This window comes from Electrophorus electricus, chromosome 26 (assembly GCF_041902795.1).
Source record: "Electrophorus electricus isolate QZ-2024a chromosome 26, ASM4190279v1, whole genome shotgun sequence".
Classification (NCBI taxonomy): domain Eukaryota; kingdom Metazoa; phylum Chordata; class Actinopteri; order Gymnotiformes; family Gymnotidae; genus Electrophorus; species Electrophorus electricus.
In genome coordinates, this window is record NC_137522.1 from 11,694,396 (window position 1) to 11,714,788 (window position 20,393).

Sequence of the window (20,393 nt, forward strand, 5' to 3'; positions counted from 1 at the left end):
GTCCACATGCCATTAAATGGCAACATTTAAAAGATTTAAACAAGACGAAATTTCGAGGAGCAGAGGGGCGTAAGTGACATTTTGGGTGAAAGGCAGTTAGATATATAAAATTAAAACTCTTGATGAGGTCTATCTAATGGCAAAAAGATCAGATAGAATTTTTTAATAAATTGTAAAAACGCGCATTAATAAACAGACAGGACACAGTATGGCTGCAATTTATTTGTGCTATCCTGTAAAATTTGTCAAATGAAGTTTACGCCCCTCTGATTCCATTGCCTCGATTTAGTCTTCAGCTGAATTTAGAAATATACGGAATCTTTGAGCCGCCTTATTTTGAAAACTGACTTAAGCAAGAGTCAGTCAACATGGCGGAAATAATATGTGACGGCGTGTCAGCTCCTTTACCTGGAAGATGTGCGTTTTATGTTGTGAAAAAGAAACGTTACTGCAAAATGATCGTTGGGAATGGAAAAACATTTTGTGGTGAACATGCAAATGCTGTATGTTTGAAAATGTACAGTAATATATCTGCTGTATCCAACTTCCAATTGCTGACTGAACTGTTAGCTGTCAAGCTACCTAGCTATTTACCTACAGTGAAATGTGTCGACGTTGCTTCTACTTTTTCCTTTTGGCGTATTTGCTTAGTAGAAAGAACCTCTTTGTTTTGTAGGACCACGACAGCGAAAGACGAAGGATACCATGCCCTCTGGATCCAAAACAGTAAGGTCAAACCAAATGCTGATGTGGTCTATAAGTGAAGACAGCTGCAGTTGACTGTTGTGTTGTCCATCGTAGATGCACCTGTGATAGAATGAGCAATTTTGCAATGCTTTTATGTATGAAGACCTTTTGTCTTTGGACAGCACAGTATTTGAAGATAGCTTGGCCAAGCACATGAAAAAATGCAATTCAAAGGACAAGCCCAAACCTGTGAGTGTTTTTGTCTTTAATATTTATTCTCTTTTCCTGGTATTAATTAGGGTGTTAAGCGTCTTAATCTTATTTAACTGACTCTTCAGATTTATTATATAAAAGACATCAATGCTGGGCCCATAGAAGAAGAGGAAAACTTTCAAAATGAGGTAATTATCCCAGTACACATTACAGACCATTTTAACATGAAGGCTACACACACAAGTCTTGTGAACCCATGTCTTTTTGCTTACTATATCATAGAAATCTGACATGGAAACATGTGTAAATGTTGTTATCCACTGAAGGTGTCCATCGCTGATCGAACTAAAGAGGAGTTGGATGGTCTTATTGCGAAAATGAGGACTGCTTTTCAGGGTACATAGTCCATTTGATTATATTGTGCTCTGTTTTTTTCTAAAGGAAAAAGCTTTTTGAAAACTGAGAATTAGTTACTTCAGAATTAGGTACTAACAGGCATATTTTACACACATAAATTGCTTGTGCTGTTTAATCATCTCATTTACACTCTTTCTCAGGATTAAATGCCAAACTTCACAGTGACATTCTTTCTCACCCGGCTCTACACGAAGCTCTTAACGATCCAAAGAATGGCAACTTTGCTTTTAAACACCTCAGGCAACAGGTGAAGATCAGAAGATTCAGTATCAGACAGTTCAGTCTTCAAAAAAACAAAATGGGTCCATATGTGAATATCATGTATCTTTTCTCAAACAGGCATCAATTCTGGGACACATGGAGGCTCTCAAGCTGCTTGGCCCTGACAATTGTTACATAGAGTTTGGTGCTGGCAAAGGGAAACTTTCCCACTGGATACATGTTGCCCTTCAGAAAGCTGAGAATGTTCATTTTCTGCTAGTGGAAAGGTCCAGCACTCGGTTTAAGGTATGCATTTTTAATAGTAGTAAAGTTCTTAATAATTAGTAATAAGAAGAGCAACAATCATAATAGGTGCATTGTGTAAAGCTCAACCTTGTCTTTGTGAATTTCTTGTTAAAATGCCATTTTTCTCATTTGTTAAGGTAGATGGAAAACACAAAAACACAGATTCGACATTTGACAGGCTTCAAGTTGACATTCAGCATCTTGATTTAAGTAAGCACCATGACTTTTTACTTTCATTCACATGTCATGTTTTATTTATACTTTGTGATTCTAACATGAGAAGGGATGTGATTTGTGACGCTGTTTTTTCTGTTCTGTAAACTCCTGTAGGGAGAGTGCCGTTTGTGAGAGAAAAGGGACCTCCTGTCATCGCAGTAGGCAAGCATCTATGTGGTGCAGCAACTGGTAAGTGCTGGAAACCCAACACTTTAATTCTCACATTATGCAAATTCTTTTGCATGGTTTCTTTCTTATAGGCCCCTAATCAAGTCTCTCTGTGTTCTTTCTCACAGACTTGGCCCTAAGGTGTTTATTTGAGACCAACATTAAAAACCAAGATGAACAGCCACCCCCCAAGCGTATAAAGCTGAGTCAGGGGACAGAGGACAACACATCGTCCCCTCCTCTCTCTAGAGAGGCTGGAGAACAGGGAGAACTTGTGGTATCGGGGCTTTCCATCGCCCTCTGCTGCCACCATCGCTGTGACTGGAGACATTATGTGGGCAAGGACTTCTTCAGGGAACGAGGCCTTGGACCTCAGGAATTTTTTGCCTTCCAGCGTATGTCGAGCTGGGCTACCTGTGGCATGAGCAGGGTCGCTCGCACGCCGAAGAATTCGCAAGGTAACGCAAATGCAACAGATGAACAAGAAGAAGTAGAACATGAAGATAGTTGTGAAACCATACCAGAAAACTTCAACAGGTTAGTGCTCAGCAATTAGATCTAGTATATTTTGCGTTGACTTCTTGCAACCATTGTCTCCTTGGTGATAACTGTTTTGTCTCTCATTCCCACAGCACCGTTTCAGCAGAGGAGAGGGAACACATAGGACGGCTGTGCAAGACGCTCATTGACCACGGCAGGCTGCATTACCTTCAGCAAAAAGGCTTCAAGCCCAGCCTTAGATACTACACCAGCAGAGATGTGTCCTTGGAGAACGTGCTTCTGACTGCTGTTCCTATTTTAAAGTCCTGATATTGTACCCTGCATGTTTTGGAAACAAACAGGGAATTGCATGCATACAGATAAGAACATTTATTAAATGACAGTTTGTATTCAGTTCCTTTTTTCCCCCCTGCTTTCACCTTATTCAGTTCCTTTGATATGAACTTTAGATACACTCTCAGTAGCTGCTGCAGTAAGCAGCTAACCAACAGCACAAATGGCAGAACAGGCCCCTCTAGTGACTAGAGAGGCAAAATAGAGTTGTCATTAAAGGACGTGCAAGACAGGTGGACGAGGCCAGGCGACTGGATGGAACACAGCAGAGCAGACGGCACTGAATCACAACGACGTTGCCATCTCTGACACGGCCTCCAGTGGCACATTAAGCACGGAAGTATAGGCCTGGGGCCCTGAAACAAATTATAGATTGAAAGCAGATCATTAACAGCCTTTAAAGAGCTGGTTTTGTATTATTTTTATTCTTGTTTTTCATTATTTATCTATAAAAACGTCCGAGTTTATGGGCATGATGCACATTGAGAATGGCGTAACCTCTTTTGCGGGCCTCATGGATATAGTGGTGCATGAACTCTCGACCGAACATTTCCCTGTCGTTCTCTTCCTCGGCCACGTCCTCTTCCACGTCAGGTAAGGTCACGTCATGGGTCAGCGGGTTATCCCTGAAATTTACAAACCTACCCAGAACAACACATGGCAAAACCTTAAAGGTTCTTTTTCGCTGAATAAAATGCAGTGCAGTTTGTGTGTATACAGAGATCGTGTTCTATTTCTTGTGTTTGTATGCTTATGCCAAGTTTCATGATAAAGAAATAATATTCATATAAACACAAACTATAAATAAAACAACTGTTAGAAAAGCAAGCAAGCGCCTGCATTACCTGAGATTAGCCATGCCCTCCATCAGTGGAGGGATGTCTCTGAGCCTGTTCCTGCTGAGCACCAGAGTGTCCAGGTTCTGCATGCGACTGATGTTGTCTGGCAGGTACTCCAGCTCATTTCTCTGGAGCCAAAGAGTATGCAACTTTTCCATTCTAGATCAATCATTGAATTACAGAAACAATACAAAATTAACCCTTTAAAATAATCAGAATTGGGCTTTAATGGCCAAGTAATTTAATGTTTGCACAGACAAGGATTTTCTTTACTTATATAGTATTTTACAACACAGCAGAATTAAATCTTCCATACACGGGCACACAAGCAAACAGAGATTCTTGTGTAAACATTTGGACTTGTACATAAACGGTATCAGTACGCAGAATACAGCAGCCAGATAAGTAACAGATACAGGATTATTTTGTGCATTAATTATTCTTCAGGACAATGACATGGGGGAAGAAAGGTTTCTGTAGGCTGGTAGCTCTGACCCTCATAAGACTGAAGTGCTTCTGCAGGTTCGGAGTTGGATTGTTTTTTGAATGTTATTTCTGCTGGGAAGCGTTGAAGGCTGGCCAAGTTTTAATCTGCGCACCTGATGATAGACTGTAGTTTGTGAGAGGTCATGCTAGGTGCCTCTATGGGGCAGTGGTTAAGGTACTCGACTTGTAATTGGAAGGTTACTGGTTCAAGCCCCACCACTACCAAGTTGGGCCCCTGAGCAAGACCCTTAACCCTCAATTGCTCAAGTTGTACTTATTGTAAGCCCCTCTGGATAAAAGTGCCAGCTAAATAATGTAAATGTATGATCCCAGTGTGGAACTGGGGTAGGCTAATGAATCAGGAGCAATATATGATACAAGCTTTTGTATGTCAGGGGTCCTTATAGAGGTCTACCTGCAGAGTTTTAGTTCTGACCTATCTGGCTCTGATATTCTATGTAGGGATTAATGGTGTAAACTGCTTAGAAGTGCACACGGCAAACAAATGCCAGAATCAGGTGTGAATGCAGTTAACATGACAGCATACCTGTGGATGTCATCAGGCAATCGCTCTAGCCTGTTCCCACCCATGTCCAGCCACTCCAGGGCAGGAAGCCTCACCACACATTCAGGGATGGTGGTGAACTGGTTCATGGAGAGGTCCAAGTGGTACAGTTTCTTAAGACTGCTGAGCTGAAGAACCAATATTCCCATGAGTAAAGTCTAATTAACACTTAACGGTACCTTTGAAGACAAAAGGCTGTTATATAGATGTTGAATGGCAGAAGTTCTCAAGTCAAAATTAGATACATTTCATACAAACTGCATTTAGAGTCTACAAAAACAGATTGTGTAAACGACCTGGTGTGGTGATCTCTATTTACAATAGAAAACATTTTAATCTCATTTTTTGGCATTGCATACATTAAAAAAATCAAATAAAATCATGCAATTAGGGCACTGGCCTACTGCACAGTAGTTTGTGTCACCTGCTCAGGAAGGTTGTTCAGGTCCCGGTTCATTGCCAGTTCCAATTTTTCCAAGCTGTCACAGTCACCCAGCTCTTCAGGAACACAGCTCAGCCTGTTATAACTCACAAGCAGCTCTCGTAACCGAGATAGTTTTCCTGATAAGAAGGCCATATAGCATTTTTCATGAATGTTACGACTGAAAAATTAAAAAATAAACTCAAGTGCATTTGACTGATGGATACAAAATACAGTACCACACACTAACCAATTTCTTTAGGAATTTCTGTGATGGCATTGCGGGACAGGTCCAGCACGATAAGGCTTTGGAAGCTGGAGATGAACCGTGGGACCTTCTGTAGCCCCGTCCGGTGCAGCTGCCACTCCTGAAGCTGAGAGATCTGGACCAACACTGCAGGAAGAGTCTGTAACACCACATATGTAAACTTGTACAGGGTCAACACAGTCAGTCACAAAACCACTAATTTCAGGGCTGCAGGGGGTTATAAAAGGAAGCACCTTCCACTCTTCATTTTCAATGCGTAGGATGACCCTCCCATCCTCTGTCACCAGTTTTTCCTTTAACTTGGCCAAGGTGATCCTATCCTCCCAAGCCCCTGTCAAGCTGTACCAGACACAGAGGGCAACCCACTCTGGATTTACATAACCACTAGCTATAGGTTTTGATTTCACCTTTTGCTTGTACAGACCAGCGTGCCCAAGTGCGTTTCTGTGGAACCCACTAAGCATCACTCACCTCAGCACGGCTGCTCTGTCCCTCTGTTCTTTCTCTCTCTTCAGTTCCGCTTTGCTCTTCTTTATCCGGGTCTCCCACAGAGCTTTGATGGAGTTCACCGTTCCAAAACACACCGTCACGCCAGTCATGTTGACACCCACACACACACCTTTCCTTAACCGCTCCTTAACTCTTTTAACTCGCACAAACACTGTGCCACTATGGAGAAATGGAGTCCCGTGTGTGGTACAAACAAAATCGAAAAGCAGCCAAGATCTTGTAACCTGCTCCCGACACACTTAGAGTGCTTTCCTTGCTGAACACATTGCCAGTGGAAGAAAAATAGAAGAATATTAATATTATTTACAACATTAAATGAATGTGATCACAAATGTTGTACATTGTGTCAAATAAAGATGCTAAAAATATATTTTTTTAAACTAAGCTATCCAGAAGAAAATCTATCAACTGCTACAAGCACTATAAATTTAGAGAGATATGAAAAAGACTTACCACTCACATCAGTCCAAAAGATCAGGTTCTCCTGTGTCCCTTGACATTGTTTTCTGGATTGACCCCTCTCTCTTGCTATAAACAGTCTGCCTCGCCAGAACTATAGTGACATCCAAATTCCCTTAACAATTCAAGAATTTGCAGGGTGTTGGGGGGGAAAAAAAATCGTTTCCTTTCCTGAAGAGTAATTATCTGGAGGGTGCTTGTCTGTTTTCCCCCATGAAGTACAACTCTGGACAGGGTCTAAATTTAGGGTTGGCACTGGGAATAGCAAGGTCACATGGCAGTGCTGGACCAAGGGCAGCTGTCTCCTGATATATACCTTAAAAAATTACCCTCAAGAACAGAGCATTAACAATGGGTCTTTAGTCCATATGATATCCAACAGGCTTTCAGTGTAGTACACTACCTTATTTATATGGTAATAGTAGTGGACTAATAATCAGAAGGTTGTCGGTTTAAACCCCACCATTGCCAGGCTACCACTGTTGGGCAATTGGTCACAGTTTTAAGTAGCTTTGGATAAAAGTGTCTGCTAAATAATAAAATGTTAATACTATCATTATATTCACAGCTATGGACACTTGCCTTCTCTCCCTGAACCAATCAAAGTTTCCCATGCTCACCTGTAATCAAACTTGTGTGATGGGCCATAAATTGTGTTGTTTTTTTGTTTTTTTTTATCAACATACAGGAATTAAATGAGTTTGCTGAATTCTAAGAGGACATAATGTGGAATAAGGAGGAAGCAGGAATTATAATTTTAGTTTAAAACATTGTATATGATACTAATCATTATACTATCTAAAACATAGTAATTTCATTTTTCTGTTGCCAAACCCACTAACCCAATCCATACATACATTTTAACTGTATATTAAAAAAATACACAGTACTGTATTTAGAAAAACCTAATACTGTTCAATAATATACAGTTGTTAACATTATTACCAACATTTTTGACACATTGTAACTTTGACAAGTTGTAATTGTTGAATAACATATGTCATGAATCCTACTGTAAATTGACCTGCATAATTATGATGGCTGAGATCTCAGTCTAACATGGAAAAATAAAGTTATCACAATTCAGAAAAGCATGCATTCATTTCACATTTCTGAGAAGCGAACTCGGCCAAATACACCTACTAGGTTGTGAGTCGATTATCTGCTATTAACCACTGAGCTATTAAGGTACTTGACTTGTAATTAGAAGGTTGCTGGTTCAAGCCACTGTTGTACTCAGTCATAATTGTAAGTTGCTTTGGATAAAAGCGTCAGCTAAACGCTGTAAATAAATTAATACAAATTAAGAGTGTGTCCATATAAGTAGGTGTGAATCAGTCCTTTGTCATGTCGCTGTTGGCTAAGCACCTCCTGGACTAGTTCATAACTGTGTACGGAATTGTTACTTAAAAAGAATGAAATAAAACAGTCAACAATGTAGCCATGTTATGGCATAATTTATTAAAATGTTTCTCCCATTAAAATGCACACAAGTCCTAAAATGATAAGAATATGTGAGAGCACAAGTTATTTTCCCCCAAAGCTGGACAGTGCACAATACCCACATGATCAACGAATCCTAAAACTATACCACCCATACTTCATTTTTTCTCTTCTTTAAAACACTCTCATGAGTAATAATACATTAAAGAAATACAACACAGTTGAAACATACTGGATAAAAGTTACAATGTTTTCCTCACTGCCCATCACACCCCATAATCACAGCTGGGTTTCAAACACTAAAACCTTTTGTACAATAATGCCACTGTAGAGAAGTCAAACAGCTGCATTTACAAATTCAAGAACTTCCAGGTTGATAGTGTTCAAGAGAGGGGGCACTGGTCTCCATTGCTACACTGGAGACATTAACCCCACATTCATAATCCAAACACTCTTGTTCGCAACCATCTGTTAAGGCAGGCCTTAACTAGTAATAGCACGCAAACATCCACATGCGCAGACATGGTAGTCAGTTAGTAGTCACGTGATGGTCATTTCACACACACGTATGTATTTTGGGGGTGTGCAGGTTTGTTTCTTTAAACCTTAAGATGGTTTGTAGGGGTTTATTTACCACAAACAAGTGACCCACAGAAGACTACCAGCTTGGTATTAGCTTCACACTGCTGAGAAGGTTAGTGTCCTTGGCTTGTGCGACCATCCATGCCTTTAGGCAGACCATGGAAAGATATTGGAAGTGGTGGGCAGAAACGGGAACTCAGTAACAAATTATGACAACCAGTTGCTCCAGTTACGTGGTGTCCATGGCTTCCTACTTCAGATCAAGAACCATAACAGCAGGGTTCTCCAGATAGGACCGCCACAGGTTGGAGAACCGACTCATGGTAGCTCCGTCAATGATTCTGTGATCTGCAGACCAGCTTAAATTCATGATATGTGCTTTCACAACCTCATCCTTTTCATTGAACCGGGGTAACACCTGTCAGGAGCAGAGAGATCCAAAGAACATCACACACTCAAAACTAAAAAATATTTTATTGCAAATACTGATCGCACTAACATCAAAGTGCCACAAACCTGCATCTTTCCAAGAGCACCTATCGCAACTTCCGGTGGCAAAATCATTGGTTTTGCATATGTTCCTCCAATCTAAGTGAAACGAGTGGATTATTTAATAACGTGTAGACCAAATCAGTGTTGACTAAAATCTTTCAGAAACAAATGTTGAAAATTTAGTTTTGACCTACAATACATCATCAAAAGTGATTTCGCAGAAGTTTTTGTTCCTCTACAAATCCATTATTTACACAGTGACAATATTACTTGATTGCAAGAGCATAATTAATTTCTTTGGTCCACCCTCCCTTCACCCATACTCACTGAGCCAATGTTGGAGAGGGTAAATGTCCCCCCTGTGAGGTCTGCTGTGCCTAGCTGCCCAGATGATCCTAAAGTCTGCAGTCGATTGAGCTCCACAGCAATATCAAAAACACTGAGCATCTGAACGTTCTTCACATTAGGCACCAGAAGGCCTTGTGGGGTATCCATGGCCAGCCCAATGTTATGAGCAGCCTGAGTGAAGGAATGAGGCCATCAGATGCAGCATGAGTGAAGGCTATCCATTTTTCACTTCACTCCAAATATCAGGACTTAAGAGAAAATTCACCTTGTAGGTGATGTTCTGACATGCTTCGTCCACAGAGGCGTTCAGGACTGGAAAATGCAGAAGACCAAGAGATGCTGCCTGTACGTGAAACGGAACTGTTAAATTATTTATGTGAGGTGCATGGCATGTCCTTCACTGGAGTTGAACGTGCTGAGCACTAAGGACAAACGTTGCCGTTACCTTGATGAAGAATGGCATGTAACTGAGCTTCACCCCCCGAGACTCAGCCACTTCCTTTAGCTCTGAGCGAAGCTGCACCAGCTGCGTTAGGTCCACTTCATCGTTGTAGCCAAAGTGTGGGATCTTCAACGCTGCCGTCATGGTCTTCACCATGGCCTTATTAAAACCTATTTAAAAACGTATTTTATCACAGAAGTAAAAACATGGTAAATTGACCAGCATTGAAACCTTTGAATTACAGTAAGTTATTTCAGTCCTCCAACATAGCTACATTATGTCTCACCCTTAAGCGGCTCAGTGCGGTCCTTCCCTGTGAACACAGGCCGTGACGTGATGGGTGTAGGCATGCTTGAGGGAGCCCTCTTTTCCTTGGTCTTGGCAATGGGGGCCCTAGCTGCCGCTGGTCCAGGAGGCGGAGGCTGTATCTCCTGGAAGGGGCTGGGGGGCAAGATCGCCCCTGTCTGACTGGCAAGGAAGTTAAGGATGTCTTCTTTTAGAATACGCCCATCCTTCCCAGTTCCAATAACTTCACTCAGTTTGATCTGATGGGACATGATTGACAAGGAGTGAGGGAGATGAATGCTGGATATGAAACGGGTGTAGTTGTATTATTATATAGTTTCATGACCTAATAAAAATGAAACATGAATAAATGCAATGCATTCTCTTCAAGGTACTAAAGTGTTCACACAAAACTGCAAATTATTTTATAGATTTCATTTTATTATTTTATTTAAGCAGGTTCCTTTAATCAGTTTCTGTCTCTTGATCCTCCGCACCCCACATACACACCCATCCTTGACCAAGGCTGTCAGGACTGGATTAATTTTCACTCTTCCCAAGAAGGAAATTAAAGTCAAAGCAAGACCTCTTTTTATTGTGCCTTTTAAATCCGACAACGTCTGGGCCTGACGAGTCAGGTGTCAGTAGCTTCTGTTCACATCAGTTGGCCATTGCTGCTTTCACATCTACGTTCCATTTGATTAGCCACTTACCATTTTAGGTTTAGCAAACACTACCCAGATATTACCTGTATTAAGGCCTTCTGTTGTTAACACAAAATATTGCCAGAACTAACCACTGAGAACCACAAATGCTACACTATACAAAATCAGCAATAAAACCAAATTTGCTTTTCTGATAAAACATGTAAGCCAGCAAACCGTGTTTGACATTACAATGAATGAGTGGTTGACCTGAGGCATATGAACACTAAGATGGAGTGAGGTTTTCTTATACCTGTCTGTGGCACTCACATTGTTCTCCATGGCCAAGCGGCGCACTGCTGGGGTGGCCTGTGTCTTGTGTCCTTTAATTTCCTGGTGAGTGTGTTCCTCCTGAGACACAGCTGGTGTTTCCATTACATCCTCTTCTGGAGGTAACTCTGCAGGAAAGACCACCACCACATTGGATGTCATGTAGGATATACATGAACAGAACGAATCTTAACACTCCTCCATGCCCTTTAATTCATAGTCAGCTTGACAAATGCACACATTTAAAAAGAAGTGGCATGTTTGATGTTGCTATGGAGAGTCATAGCAATTTGACGTGAAAGATCACAGAAAGAGAACTGCAAAACAATTCTAGGGGTACAACTTTCCAATCTATAGTCAATTAATTTATCTTTTTCAGTGGTGGCTGTTTGGTGCATGCTTACCCTGGGCTCCATCAGTTTCAATGTCAACAAGCGGTGAGCCCACGAGGGCAATGGAGTCAATATCATAGTAGAGTTTACGGATGATTCCGTCGTAGCGGCTAGTGATCGTGACAGAGGCCTTGTCACTTTGTACTTCACAGATGCTGTCAAACTGGGATACTCTGTCACCTTCTTTCACATACCTTGAGTAGGGGGAAGTGATTAAAGCAATTAAATATGCATCTTACTAGACTTACACTTCGTTGTGTTCAAGACCGTGAAAAAGCACAATGCTGCTCCCTGCTGGTGAGGTTTTGTTAATTACTAAAAAAAAAAAAAAAAAAAAAACATTATTCAGCAAGACTATAGTAGAAAAACAACTTACCATTCTTTAACGGTGACCTCCATAATACCCTCCCCGATGTCTGAGAGCTTGAACTGCAAAACTGGTCTTGTTGCAGCTTAAAAAAAGTTTAAAAATAAATAATGGAACCCTGAAATTCAAGGAGCTATGCAGCTCACTTACTCGCTATGACTTACAATCACGAAACTTTGAAACTTACCATAGCTAGTTCGGAAATGTCTATGTTGATACAGAGCACTGGCAGAATACGCGTACGGTGCGTATACCAAATACGCTGTCTGAAACTTGGACTTGCAGTATTTTTGCAGACGTTGCAGAGAGACCTGCCAGCAAAGCCATGCAATACAAGAAAAAAAAAATCACTGCTTTTACAGTTCCTCTCATGAAAGACTAGAAAGACTGTTCAACCAAGCAGGTAATTCCTATCTGCAGCAATATCCCCATTCATCTAGAATGCAAAGACTAGGCCGATCATCTAGCTAATCATTATTAATAATTCGTTACTAATGTTGTGTTATAGCTACATTAAAGACATACATATTAATTAGCAATACGACCCTTAAGCATACAGTACACGTTAACCTAGCCAACTACGTGGGCAACTCGGCGCCACACAGCTAAAGTCAATTGGCTAGCTAGCCAGCTAATTCCTGCAACAGTCATTTCTTAACGTGTTATTAGTTCGTCTTTATGTTATACAACCAAGTATCAATACTATATGACACCTGTAGATAATGTCATAATGTATTGTTTGTTAAATTAACGTCGTGAAGTTAATCAGCTAAGCGAGCTATCTTAGTGTCTACCTCTCAGCTGTTACTGAACAGTTAGCGTTAGATAACTAGCCAGGTAATAGACCGCTACCTCGCTTGGCCCTTCAGTTTTTAATTAGTTAAACTGTCTATTTCGACGAAAGGCAATTTTACAAATAACGTCTCATTTCTTAAAATATTTGCAAGTGCAAAATTCATTGCGAAAAGTCATGCAACCCCACCAGGCGTCTCATAAACGAGAAGGAGCCCCTCACGGTGATGAGCGCTGCCATATTTTTTCCCTAAATATTTATATATCCGGATATGACGACACGATTACGCCCCAAATTACTGACCAATCATCTGGTTTAAGTTTCCTGGCTGGCCTTTATATACAGATCTAATCACAGCTTCGCTTATCCAAATTCGATACCTTTGTAGTTTTGTAGAAAATTGTAGTTAAGAGAGAAAGGGCAAAACTGTCTTGAGATCAACGTAAAATACTTCAAGCAACAATTGCAGAGGGAAACATGCTTTTAGCTTTTTGCGACTGTATTACTATAATGTTGTTTTTTCCAGTGTTGTTTTAGTGGTGGCTTACTGGGCAAGGTCTTTGACTTGTAAGCAGAAGGTTGCTGGTTCAAGCCCCAGCACTATCAAGTTGCTGCTGAATAAGACCCGTACCCCTCAGTTGTTCAAATTATGCTCAGTTATAATTGTAAGTCGTTTTGGATAAAATCGTCAGCTAAATGCCATAGATTACACTTGAAAGCAAATTTACATTTATGTTTGATAATAAGAAGTTCCCGGTCGAATTGTTGAAGATCCTTTTAGTTTTTATTAGCTTTACATCTACGTTTTAAACAATAAATCTAATATTTGTAGTATTTTATACCCGTGATATACAATAAATCCCATGGCAAGGCCTTTAATGAGAAAAGTGTCTTAAGTGCAGTCTATTTTCCTAAAAGGCATCTAACCATGCGCGGACGACGTCATGCTAGTACGGCTGCGCATGCGCTCATGCTTTCTATCAGTGTGACTGGCAAGACTTAGTTGCAAGCGGCTAGTCCGTCCGTATTAGGAATTTGTGAAAATTTGGTCCAGTTCATTTATTTTCTGTTTATTCAATAGTAAAAGCTCTTTCACTCTGTTTTGACCACTGTGGCTTTACACAGGTCCCAGTTTGTCTATGAGCAGTGAGCGTTGGGAAGTTCGCGCTTATTCCTGCATTGTTTGTAACCGTTCGCCGGCATATATTAGCTTAGCCAGGGTTAGCGAGCTAGTTAACTTTAGCGACTACGTGAGTGAAGCTGGGGCTTTTCCCGAGGCGAGCCTGTCTCATTAGCGCATCGTCTTTTGTAAGGAGTGTGTGTCTTTACAGAGTTAAGTCGTCGATAGGGTTTCGTATTTTTTTGCAATTCTCAAAAATGGCCGCAACAACGTTGGAAATGGACGGGAGTGTGATGGAAGGAGTGAGTATTCTGCCTACATTTCTTACCAAACATCTAGTATTTGGCTAACAATTCTCGCTTGGTAGCTTGAGTTACTTTTTAACGCTTACAGTGTAACTTCCTTGCTAAACTGTTAGTTAAGCATTGTGTTTACCACCGAAAACATGACCGGCTGATAAACGTAAAGAGCCCTCCCGTTCTGTCTTTTAGGGGGGACAGATTTTAAGATTGTCTGCTGCACTGAGTTGTATCCAAGGCGGGTCTATCAAAATAAACAAAATACGCGCTGGTAGAAGCACACCAGGATTAAGGTAATGTGAATATTCTTCTCCAAAGCCAACTTCAATATATATTTGGACCTAGCGTACGCTTTAATGTTTTGTTCCGAAAACATCAAGACATCAAGCTACAGTCACCCCTCCCCAGCTCAACAGTGAGTCCTGAAACAAAGCGAAGTTCGTTGTTGGAGACTGACCTCGATACGTGATTTCAAGTTTACTCTCAAAGCAAAATAAGATTCTATAGATAGATGATGGGTAACTTTGTTTAATTTCAAATGGTCAAAGCACACTTTGAAGCACTAACATGGCTGTAATACACTCTTGTCATGAATGTTGAATGGGGGTCTTTGTTAGTTTGTGCACTAGCACATGGCTAGTACTACTACAGATTATCTCAACACATAGTAGTCAATTTGTGAAACTTTTTTTTCGTGCCATCAATCTTATAAATATGGGAACCTATTGCTCATCTGATCTGTCACAGAGTTTATTGATGCCCGTTATTGTCGAAATGTCGGGATGTGTGTCAGTTGATGCGTATTTTTGTATTTCTGATGATGTAAACACACTGATAACTGAAAAATGTAAATTTGTAGTACCATATTCTCAGTGTTATCTTTTCTATTGTTAACCCTCCCCCACTCCTCTCTGTCCTGCAACCTTGTCAGGCCTCAACATCTGTCAGGACTGGAGCTGGTCAGGGACATGTGTGATGGAAATCTGGAGGGGGCTGTTGTAGGCTCTACAGAAATCACACTGACTGCTAGGAAAATTAAATGTGGAAATTACATTGCAGACACCCAGACTGCAGGGTAAGCAAAGAGCATTTTCAGAGTACTTGATGTGAAGTGTATTATATTACATTTGAATGACCTCTTCTGCATCATCAATCTAATTGCTAACATTTTATGTTTTATGGCATATAGATTTGTAAGACTATACATGAAGCTGAAGACGTTGCAGGAATATCAGCCTTATTAAATTACTTGCAATGTAGATTTGAGTACGTTGTAAATATTTTATATTGGTGGGAATTAGGTAGCACAATGTACCATCTAGTTGGAGTTTAATGTTTTGAAAACCTATGATCTATTTCTAGAATTTCTTAGAAACCACTGGGACAAAAGTAACAGAACCACAGCTTCTACATTAACCATATGTTATGGTCTGTGCTTTGTAGGAGTGTTGGGCTTCTGCTGCAGGTCTCACTGCCCTGTGCTCTGTTTGCTGATGGCCCTTCAGAGCTGTGCTTGAAAGGAGGCACCAACGCAGAAATGGCACCACAAATTGACTACACAATCAAGGTATAAGCATTTCAAGACATAAAATAAGATGGCCATGGCAGATCCTTTGGGGGGGGGGGGGGGAAATCATAGGAATTTTATTATTGCTGTTATTATTATTATTATTATTATTATTATTATTATTAGTGTCAAGTTTATTCACTTAAAAATGTGACTTGTAAAAAAATCTGCAGAATGTGCTTAAATTGCTGTTTCCAAATACCCCGTAGGTGTTCAAACCAATTGCAGAGAAGTTTGGCATGCATTTTGACTGTGATTTAAGAATGAGGTAAGTGTTTGTTTTGACTAACAGCATTAGCTGAGATGATGTAGTTTGTGATGTAACTAAACTAAATCCTTTTTTCTGGATTGTTTTTTGTTTTCTCCTCACAGAGGTTACTACCCAAAAGGTGGTGGAGAAGTGGTTGTCAAAATACACCCTGTTAAGGAGTTGAGTCCCATCAGTTTGACAGAAAGAGGCAACATCACCAAGATCTATGGCAGGGCCTTTGTAGCAGGAGTGCTGCCTTTCAAGGTACCTTTCTAAGAGATGAGTTGCCTTTGGTGTTTACAGTTGTACATGAGCAAGCCCGATAATCACCTTGTCCCGTAACCTTAGTGGGTTTACTTGCAGTGAATTATCAGCCTACACTTTTTTTTTTCCGCTGTGTCCCCAGTCTATTTAAGCTTTTTGTGCCCCAGTTTTGTTTTGACTTTAGTGATGCATGCTGATTGAATGACTCTTGTTTTTAGCTGGCAAAGGACATGTCCACTGCTGCAGTGCGCACTATCCGAAAAGAGATTAAGGACCTTTATATCAATATACAGTCTCTGCAAGAGAAAGACAAGGCTTGTGGTAATGGAAATGGCATTATGTGAGTAAAACCAAACACAAAGCACTATCACTTTAACACTTGGTGTAAAACACCTAAACTGAAAATCTCAAATGAATATCAATTTCTATTTTTTTGTTACAGAATCATTGCAGAATCCTCTACTGGCTGTATATTTGCTGGCTCATCTCTTGGCAAGAAAGGTGAGTGCTTGACCTAAAATGAAAAGGAAACAGATTGACTTCAGCAATCGACACTGGAAAAGCCTGGCTTCCCACACTTTGATATTCATTTCACTTTTGCACTTTGCTGTTTTGCCGCTAGTTGGCAGCAGTATAGTGATTTAAAGCGTTCATGTGCCCACAGAGCTAGTGGGAGATTTAGTAAAGGGAAACTGCAGTGAAATTTTTTCAAGACAGACTCCTGTGCTATAGACACAGTGCAATTTAATGTTTTTTTTTTTAAATAGTTTGTATAAAATGAAAATGTAAATACCAGCATTTTTCATATGGAATAATTTTGTTTGTTTTAATTATTGAATTAAAATTGTAAAGTGATGCTATTCTGGCATGTTTTAAGAGAAATGATAAATTCCAGGCTATATGAACGCTGCATTTAATTTCCAGGTGTGTATGCAGATAAAGTGGGCATAGAGGCAGCTGAAATGCTTCTGAGGAACATTAGGCACAATGGCTGTGTGGACGAGTTCTTGCAAGACCAGGTCAGGACTTCATGAACTCTCACACGCAATCAAAGAGGGCAATTTTTAACTGCAGTATGAAACGTTGCACATATGCCCCTGTCTAGTTTGGTTTTGTTATGAAGGGAAACTTAATTTTTTTTCCTCTCTGTAGCTGATTATTTTCATGGCCCTGGCAAAGGGCACATCAAGAATGCGCACTGGCCCGATCACTCTCCACACACAGACCGCCATCCATGTTGCTGAGCAGCTCACTAAGGTAACATCTCCTCTGTAATAAGATGATAGGATATAACAGTGTAAGAAGTTCCATTGGAAAGAAAAAAAAGTCTACACTTTACATGGATTGTACCAAAAGTAGGGAATAAAGACAAAGTCCCTGTCGTTTCATTGAACTGCATTTAGGTTTCCAGCTTTTAACTAATTTTCTCCTCACAGGCGAAGTTTGTTATCCGCAAGGCAGATGATGAGCAAGCCAACAGTGACACCTACATTATTGAGTGCCAGGGTGTTGGTGCTGCTAATGCCCACCTGTAAATTTTGGGCAAGGTTATCCTTGGCCCATCTCCAGCCAAGGTGAGGGGCGCTCAGATGACAGCAACTGGAGACCATGTAGCAGAAACACACTACTGTAACTGACTGGATGGCCTGAGGACAGCTTGACTTCCTCTTAATGGAACAAGAGATTGAGTTCCTTAGTCTTTGAAATGACCCCTGGGTCACTCCACTTTGTCCATGCTTTTTCCTTTTTAAATATCCATCATTTATCAAATGACTTTTGTTACTCAGGGTATTGCCTTACACTGTAACAAAGCATTGTCTTTGGAAAATATTTAAATATAGTTATAGACTCTTTGCAATATTTGATCAGCAAGTTTAGCTTTGATCCTCTCGATAGCTGTCAGAATTTGTCTGACTTGCTTTCACCAATGTCTGCACCCACACAAGCCTTAAATAACCAATTCATAAAATCCTTCTGTTACCACAATCAGAACAAGTTTACCGCTAATCATTTGCATGGAACTAGGGATGCTCATGTTTGTCACTGTTAAATAGTTAAATATGGTGCACTATGTGTACATGGGAAAGGAAAGAAAGGTCTCCTGTTCCTCAACAAAAACAAAAATTCAAGTAGTTCCTTTTTTTTTTGTAAGTTATTTAAGTTGATGTGAATTGAATGAATGGCGCCATGCTTTTTATAAACAGCTCACTTGGCTATGCAGAGCTTTGCAAGGACGTTTTGAAATCACTTAAAAATGGTGGTCCCAGCCACAGATTTATTTTGTAGTGTTGTTTACTTATTTATGAGAAGGGAAGTGATGATTGGCTTGGTTTTTTTTTTTTATTTGGTTTTTTTGTGTGTAGGAGACTAATCTTTTTGTTTATTTGCATCAAGATATTTTTTGAAGAAAACAAATCACAATAAAAGTGGTAAGGATATTTTGTATTTAAACTTCACTTTTATGGTGGTTCTAATATTCTCAAGAAGGGTTATTACTTTCGTATGTCAAATTAAACCTTTAGGACTTGTCATGAACCTGTAAAACTAATATTGAGTACTAGTATCATATTTAATCCTAGCAGTTGTGCTAAACCTGGCAAGAAATTCATTTGGATTAATTTTCCTCGCTAAATCCTTTTAGTAAGTGCCCTCTTTGATTAAAATAAATAAATGTTATCTTCTGAGTTTACACAACAGTCGTGATGGCTCACAAGTGTCAGCTGTGAAGAGTGCAACTTAAGACTTGCCTGCAGGCTAAGCTCTTTTGTGCTCTGGGCCAATACAATTACCCCCAGCAGATGCTAGGACAATAGTTGGGAGAAAAAGAATGGGTGTCCCCTCCCCAATGTGAAATGAATGAATATGTATGCAGTTCTTGAGTGTGGGAAGGGTGCATCCCCAATTGTTTGAGGGAGGAGTATCCTCTGTGGGTGCTGCTGGGAGTGGTGTCTGTGCCACAGTCAGTATCCTGCCGGGTCAGAGTCCAGGGGGTCTTGTACATCTGTCCGTGAAAGTGCCCCAAGAGCAGTGTGGGAGCATAGCAACAATAACTGCAATTCGTTTCCATTTGTGTAGCATACACATACAATGCTTCAGGCTACCAGTCAGGTTTAAATACTTTACAGAAAAGTGTTGTGTTTACCGTGACATTCACGGCAATTAGCAGGTGCTCTTGTCCAGTCTGATATACAGAAACACTTGTCTTCATTAAAGTTGTCCTTATGCTAGTACAAGTGCCAGAGTCTACGAATACCTAGATGGAAAAGCCCCATCAGAGAGACGGAATCAATACAGGAAAATACACATGAGTAAAATGTTTGGTTTTTTTCCCATTTATTTTATTAAATTGGTATATATATTAAGGTTAATCAATGGTCATTTGAGTGCCTAGGCATTGTTTAAGAGCCTTTTTAAAGATATGGGTGTTTAGTCTACATATAAAGACTGCAAAGGACTATACTGCAGAGATAGGCCATAGACGTTCCTGGACTGTTAATTTTGATAATTATTAGTACATAAGATATATTTACAAATGTGTTTGTATCAATACGTGCTTTGAAAAAAGCTGTTGTGTGACACTGGCCTTTATCTGTTATGATATACAGCCTTGTCCTTTTCTCAACATTTCTCAACATATTACACTCAGTATCGGCTTAATCGCATCACATGTAGATTAGATTAGTATGCGCAATTAATTTCTGTCCCATCAATTTGTGAAATATTAAAATAGAATTGATGCATTGTAATTATGGACATGGACAACAAAGATTTTTAAAAGACAAAAAAAAGTTTTTTTTAATGTAAATTTCTTTCCATTTAATTTTTGTTAAGTTCTGGAAATGCAGAAATATGTAAAACTGCTGTGCTACTGTAGACTCAGTACAGCTAACTATTTTATAAAAGCATTATATACACTTGAACAGAGTTTTAAGGAGACCTGTGAACTTTGTATTCATCTGAAAATGTTGGACATAATATATTTATTCTTGAAGTGATCCTTTAATAGCTGTAATTGCAAGAACATGTATAATATTTTACAATATATGAGCACAAACTAAACTACTCTGGCATACTAACACTAGCTAAATGTAGTGTTCCAATACTGCACATATGAAAACTTTAAATGTATAACTTTTACTGATTTTCAGTAGGGTTTGGATAATTTTGCTTACCTCATACATGAGT

General features: G+C 39.9%; 4 protein-coding genes across 8 annotated transcripts; 2 read left to right on the forward strand and 2 right to left on the reverse strand.

The window, feature by feature from the left end:
- Positions 1-359: 359 nt before the first annotated feature.
- trmt13 (tRNA methyltransferase 13) lies at positions 360-3,761 on the forward strand. Of its 4 annotated transcripts, none has more exons than XM_027005540.3 (11): positions 360-503; positions 677-726; positions 870-936; positions 1,026-1,088; positions 1,227-1,296; positions 1,458-1,564; positions 1,657-1,824; positions 1,962-2,034; positions 2,155-2,229; positions 2,337-2,745; positions 2,841-3,761. In XM_027005540.3, exons 1-11 carry the CDS (start codon positions 369-371, stop codon positions 3,016-3,018), a joined length of 1,395 nt encoding a protein of 464 aa, XP_026861341.2. In that variant the 5' UTR covers positions 360-368; the 3' UTR covers positions 3,019-3,761. The 4 variants fall into 4 exon arrangements, with proteins under 4 accessions (XP_026861341.2, XP_026861342.2, XP_081564638.1 ...); XM_027005541.3 differs by having other exon boundaries at positions 875-936; XM_081708513.1 differs by having other exon boundaries at positions 377-417.
- Positions 3,064-6,832, reverse strand: lrrc39 (leucine rich repeat containing 39). Of its 2 annotated transcripts, none has more exons than XM_027005544.3 (9): positions 6,592-6,832; positions 6,093-6,387; positions 5,855-5,960; positions 5,604-5,760; positions 5,357-5,493; positions 4,915-5,060; positions 3,888-4,040; positions 3,541-3,683; positions 3,064-3,398 (listed from the first exon to the last, which is right to left on the reverse strand). In XM_027005544.3, the coding sequence occupies exons 2-9, from the start codon at positions 6,218-6,220 to the stop codon at positions 3,328-3,330; spliced, it is 1,041 nt and encodes a 346-aa protein (XP_026861345.2). In that variant the 5' UTR covers positions 6,221-6,387; positions 6,592-6,832; the 3' UTR covers positions 3,064-3,327. The 2 variants fall into 2 exon arrangements, with proteins under 2 accessions (XP_026861345.2, XP_026861344.2); XM_027005543.3 differs by having other exon boundaries at positions 6,585-6,832.
- Positions 6,833-8,021: 1,189 nt separating this feature from the next.
- dbt (dihydrolipoamide branched chain transacylase E2) lies at positions 8,022-12,977 on the reverse strand. Its single transcript, XM_027005410.3, has 11 exons — positions 12,898-12,977; positions 12,103-12,226; positions 11,925-12,000; positions 11,561-11,742; positions 11,157-11,284; positions 10,184-10,442; positions 9,901-10,067; positions 9,721-9,798; positions 9,435-9,626; positions 9,132-9,203; positions 8,022-9,033 (listed from the first exon to the last, which is right to left on the reverse strand). The coding sequence occupies exons 1-11, from the start codon at positions 12,946-12,948 to the stop codon at positions 8,866-8,868; spliced, it is 1,497 nt and encodes a 498-aa protein (XP_026861211.2). The 5' UTR covers positions 12,949-12,977; the 3' UTR covers positions 8,022-8,865.
- A 716-nt stretch (positions 12,978-13,693) lies between these two features.
- Positions 13,694-18,646, forward strand: rtca (RNA 3'-terminal phosphate cyclase). Its single transcript, XM_027005497.3, has 11 exons — positions 13,694-14,130; positions 14,320-14,420; positions 15,059-15,202; positions 15,571-15,694; positions 15,904-15,962; positions 16,067-16,208; positions 16,427-16,548; positions 16,651-16,709; positions 17,133-17,227; positions 17,361-17,465; positions 17,645-18,646. Exons 1-11 carry the CDS (start codon positions 14,086-14,088, stop codon positions 17,741-17,743), a joined length of 1,095 nt encoding a protein of 364 aa, XP_026861298.2. The 5' UTR covers positions 13,694-14,085; the 3' UTR covers positions 17,744-18,646.
- Positions 18,647-20,393: the final 1,747 nt, after the last annotated feature.

Coding starts and splice junctions, on each gene's coding strand:
- trmt13 (XM_081708512.1), top strand. CDS start 369: ATGGCGGAAATAATATGTGACGGCGTGTCAGCTCCTTTACCTGGAAGA. Junction 1,565..1,656: donor TTAAACACCTCAGGCAACAG/GTGAAGATCAGA, acceptor TTTCTCAAACAG/GCATCAATTCTGGGACACAT. Junction 1,825..1,961: donor GGTCCAGCACTCGGTTTAAG/GTATGCATTTTT, acceptor TCATTTGTTAAG/GTAGATGGAAAACACAAAAA.
- lrrc39 (XM_027005544.3), bottom strand. CDS start 6,220: ATGACTGGCGTGACGGTGTGTTTTGGAACGGTGAACTCCATCAAAGCT. Junction 5,961..6,092: donor GACAGAGCAGCCGTGCTGAG/GTGAGTGATGCT, acceptor TGTCTGGTACAG/CTTGACAGGGGCTTGGGAGG. Junction 5,061..5,356: donor TGAACAACCTTCCTGAGCAG/GTGACACAAACT, acceptor TTGGTTCTTCAG/CTCAGCAGTCTTAAGAAACT.
- dbt (XM_027005410.3), bottom strand. CDS start 12,948: ATGGCAGCGCTCATCACCGTGAGGGGCTCCTTCTCGTTTATGAGACGC. Junction 12,227..12,897: donor TCTCGTTTATGAGACGCCTG/GTGGGGTTGCAT, acceptor CTTTGCTGGCAG/GTCTCTCTGCAACGTCTGCA. Junction 12,001..12,102: donor ACATTTCCGAACTAGCTATG/GTAAGTTTCAAA, acceptor ACTTTTTTTAAG/CTGCAACAAGACCAGTTTTG.
- rtca (XM_027005497.3), top strand. CDS start 14,086: ATGGCCGCAACAACGTTGGAAATGGACGGGAGTGTGATGGAAGGA. Junction 14,421..15,058: donor AGAAGCACACCAGGATTAAG/GTAATGTGAATA, acceptor CAACCTTGTCAG/GCCTCAACATCTGTCAGGAC. Junction 16,209..16,426: donor CAGGAGTGCTGCCTTTCAAG/GTACCTTTCTAA, acceptor TCTTGTTTTTAG/CTGGCAAAGGACATGTCCAC.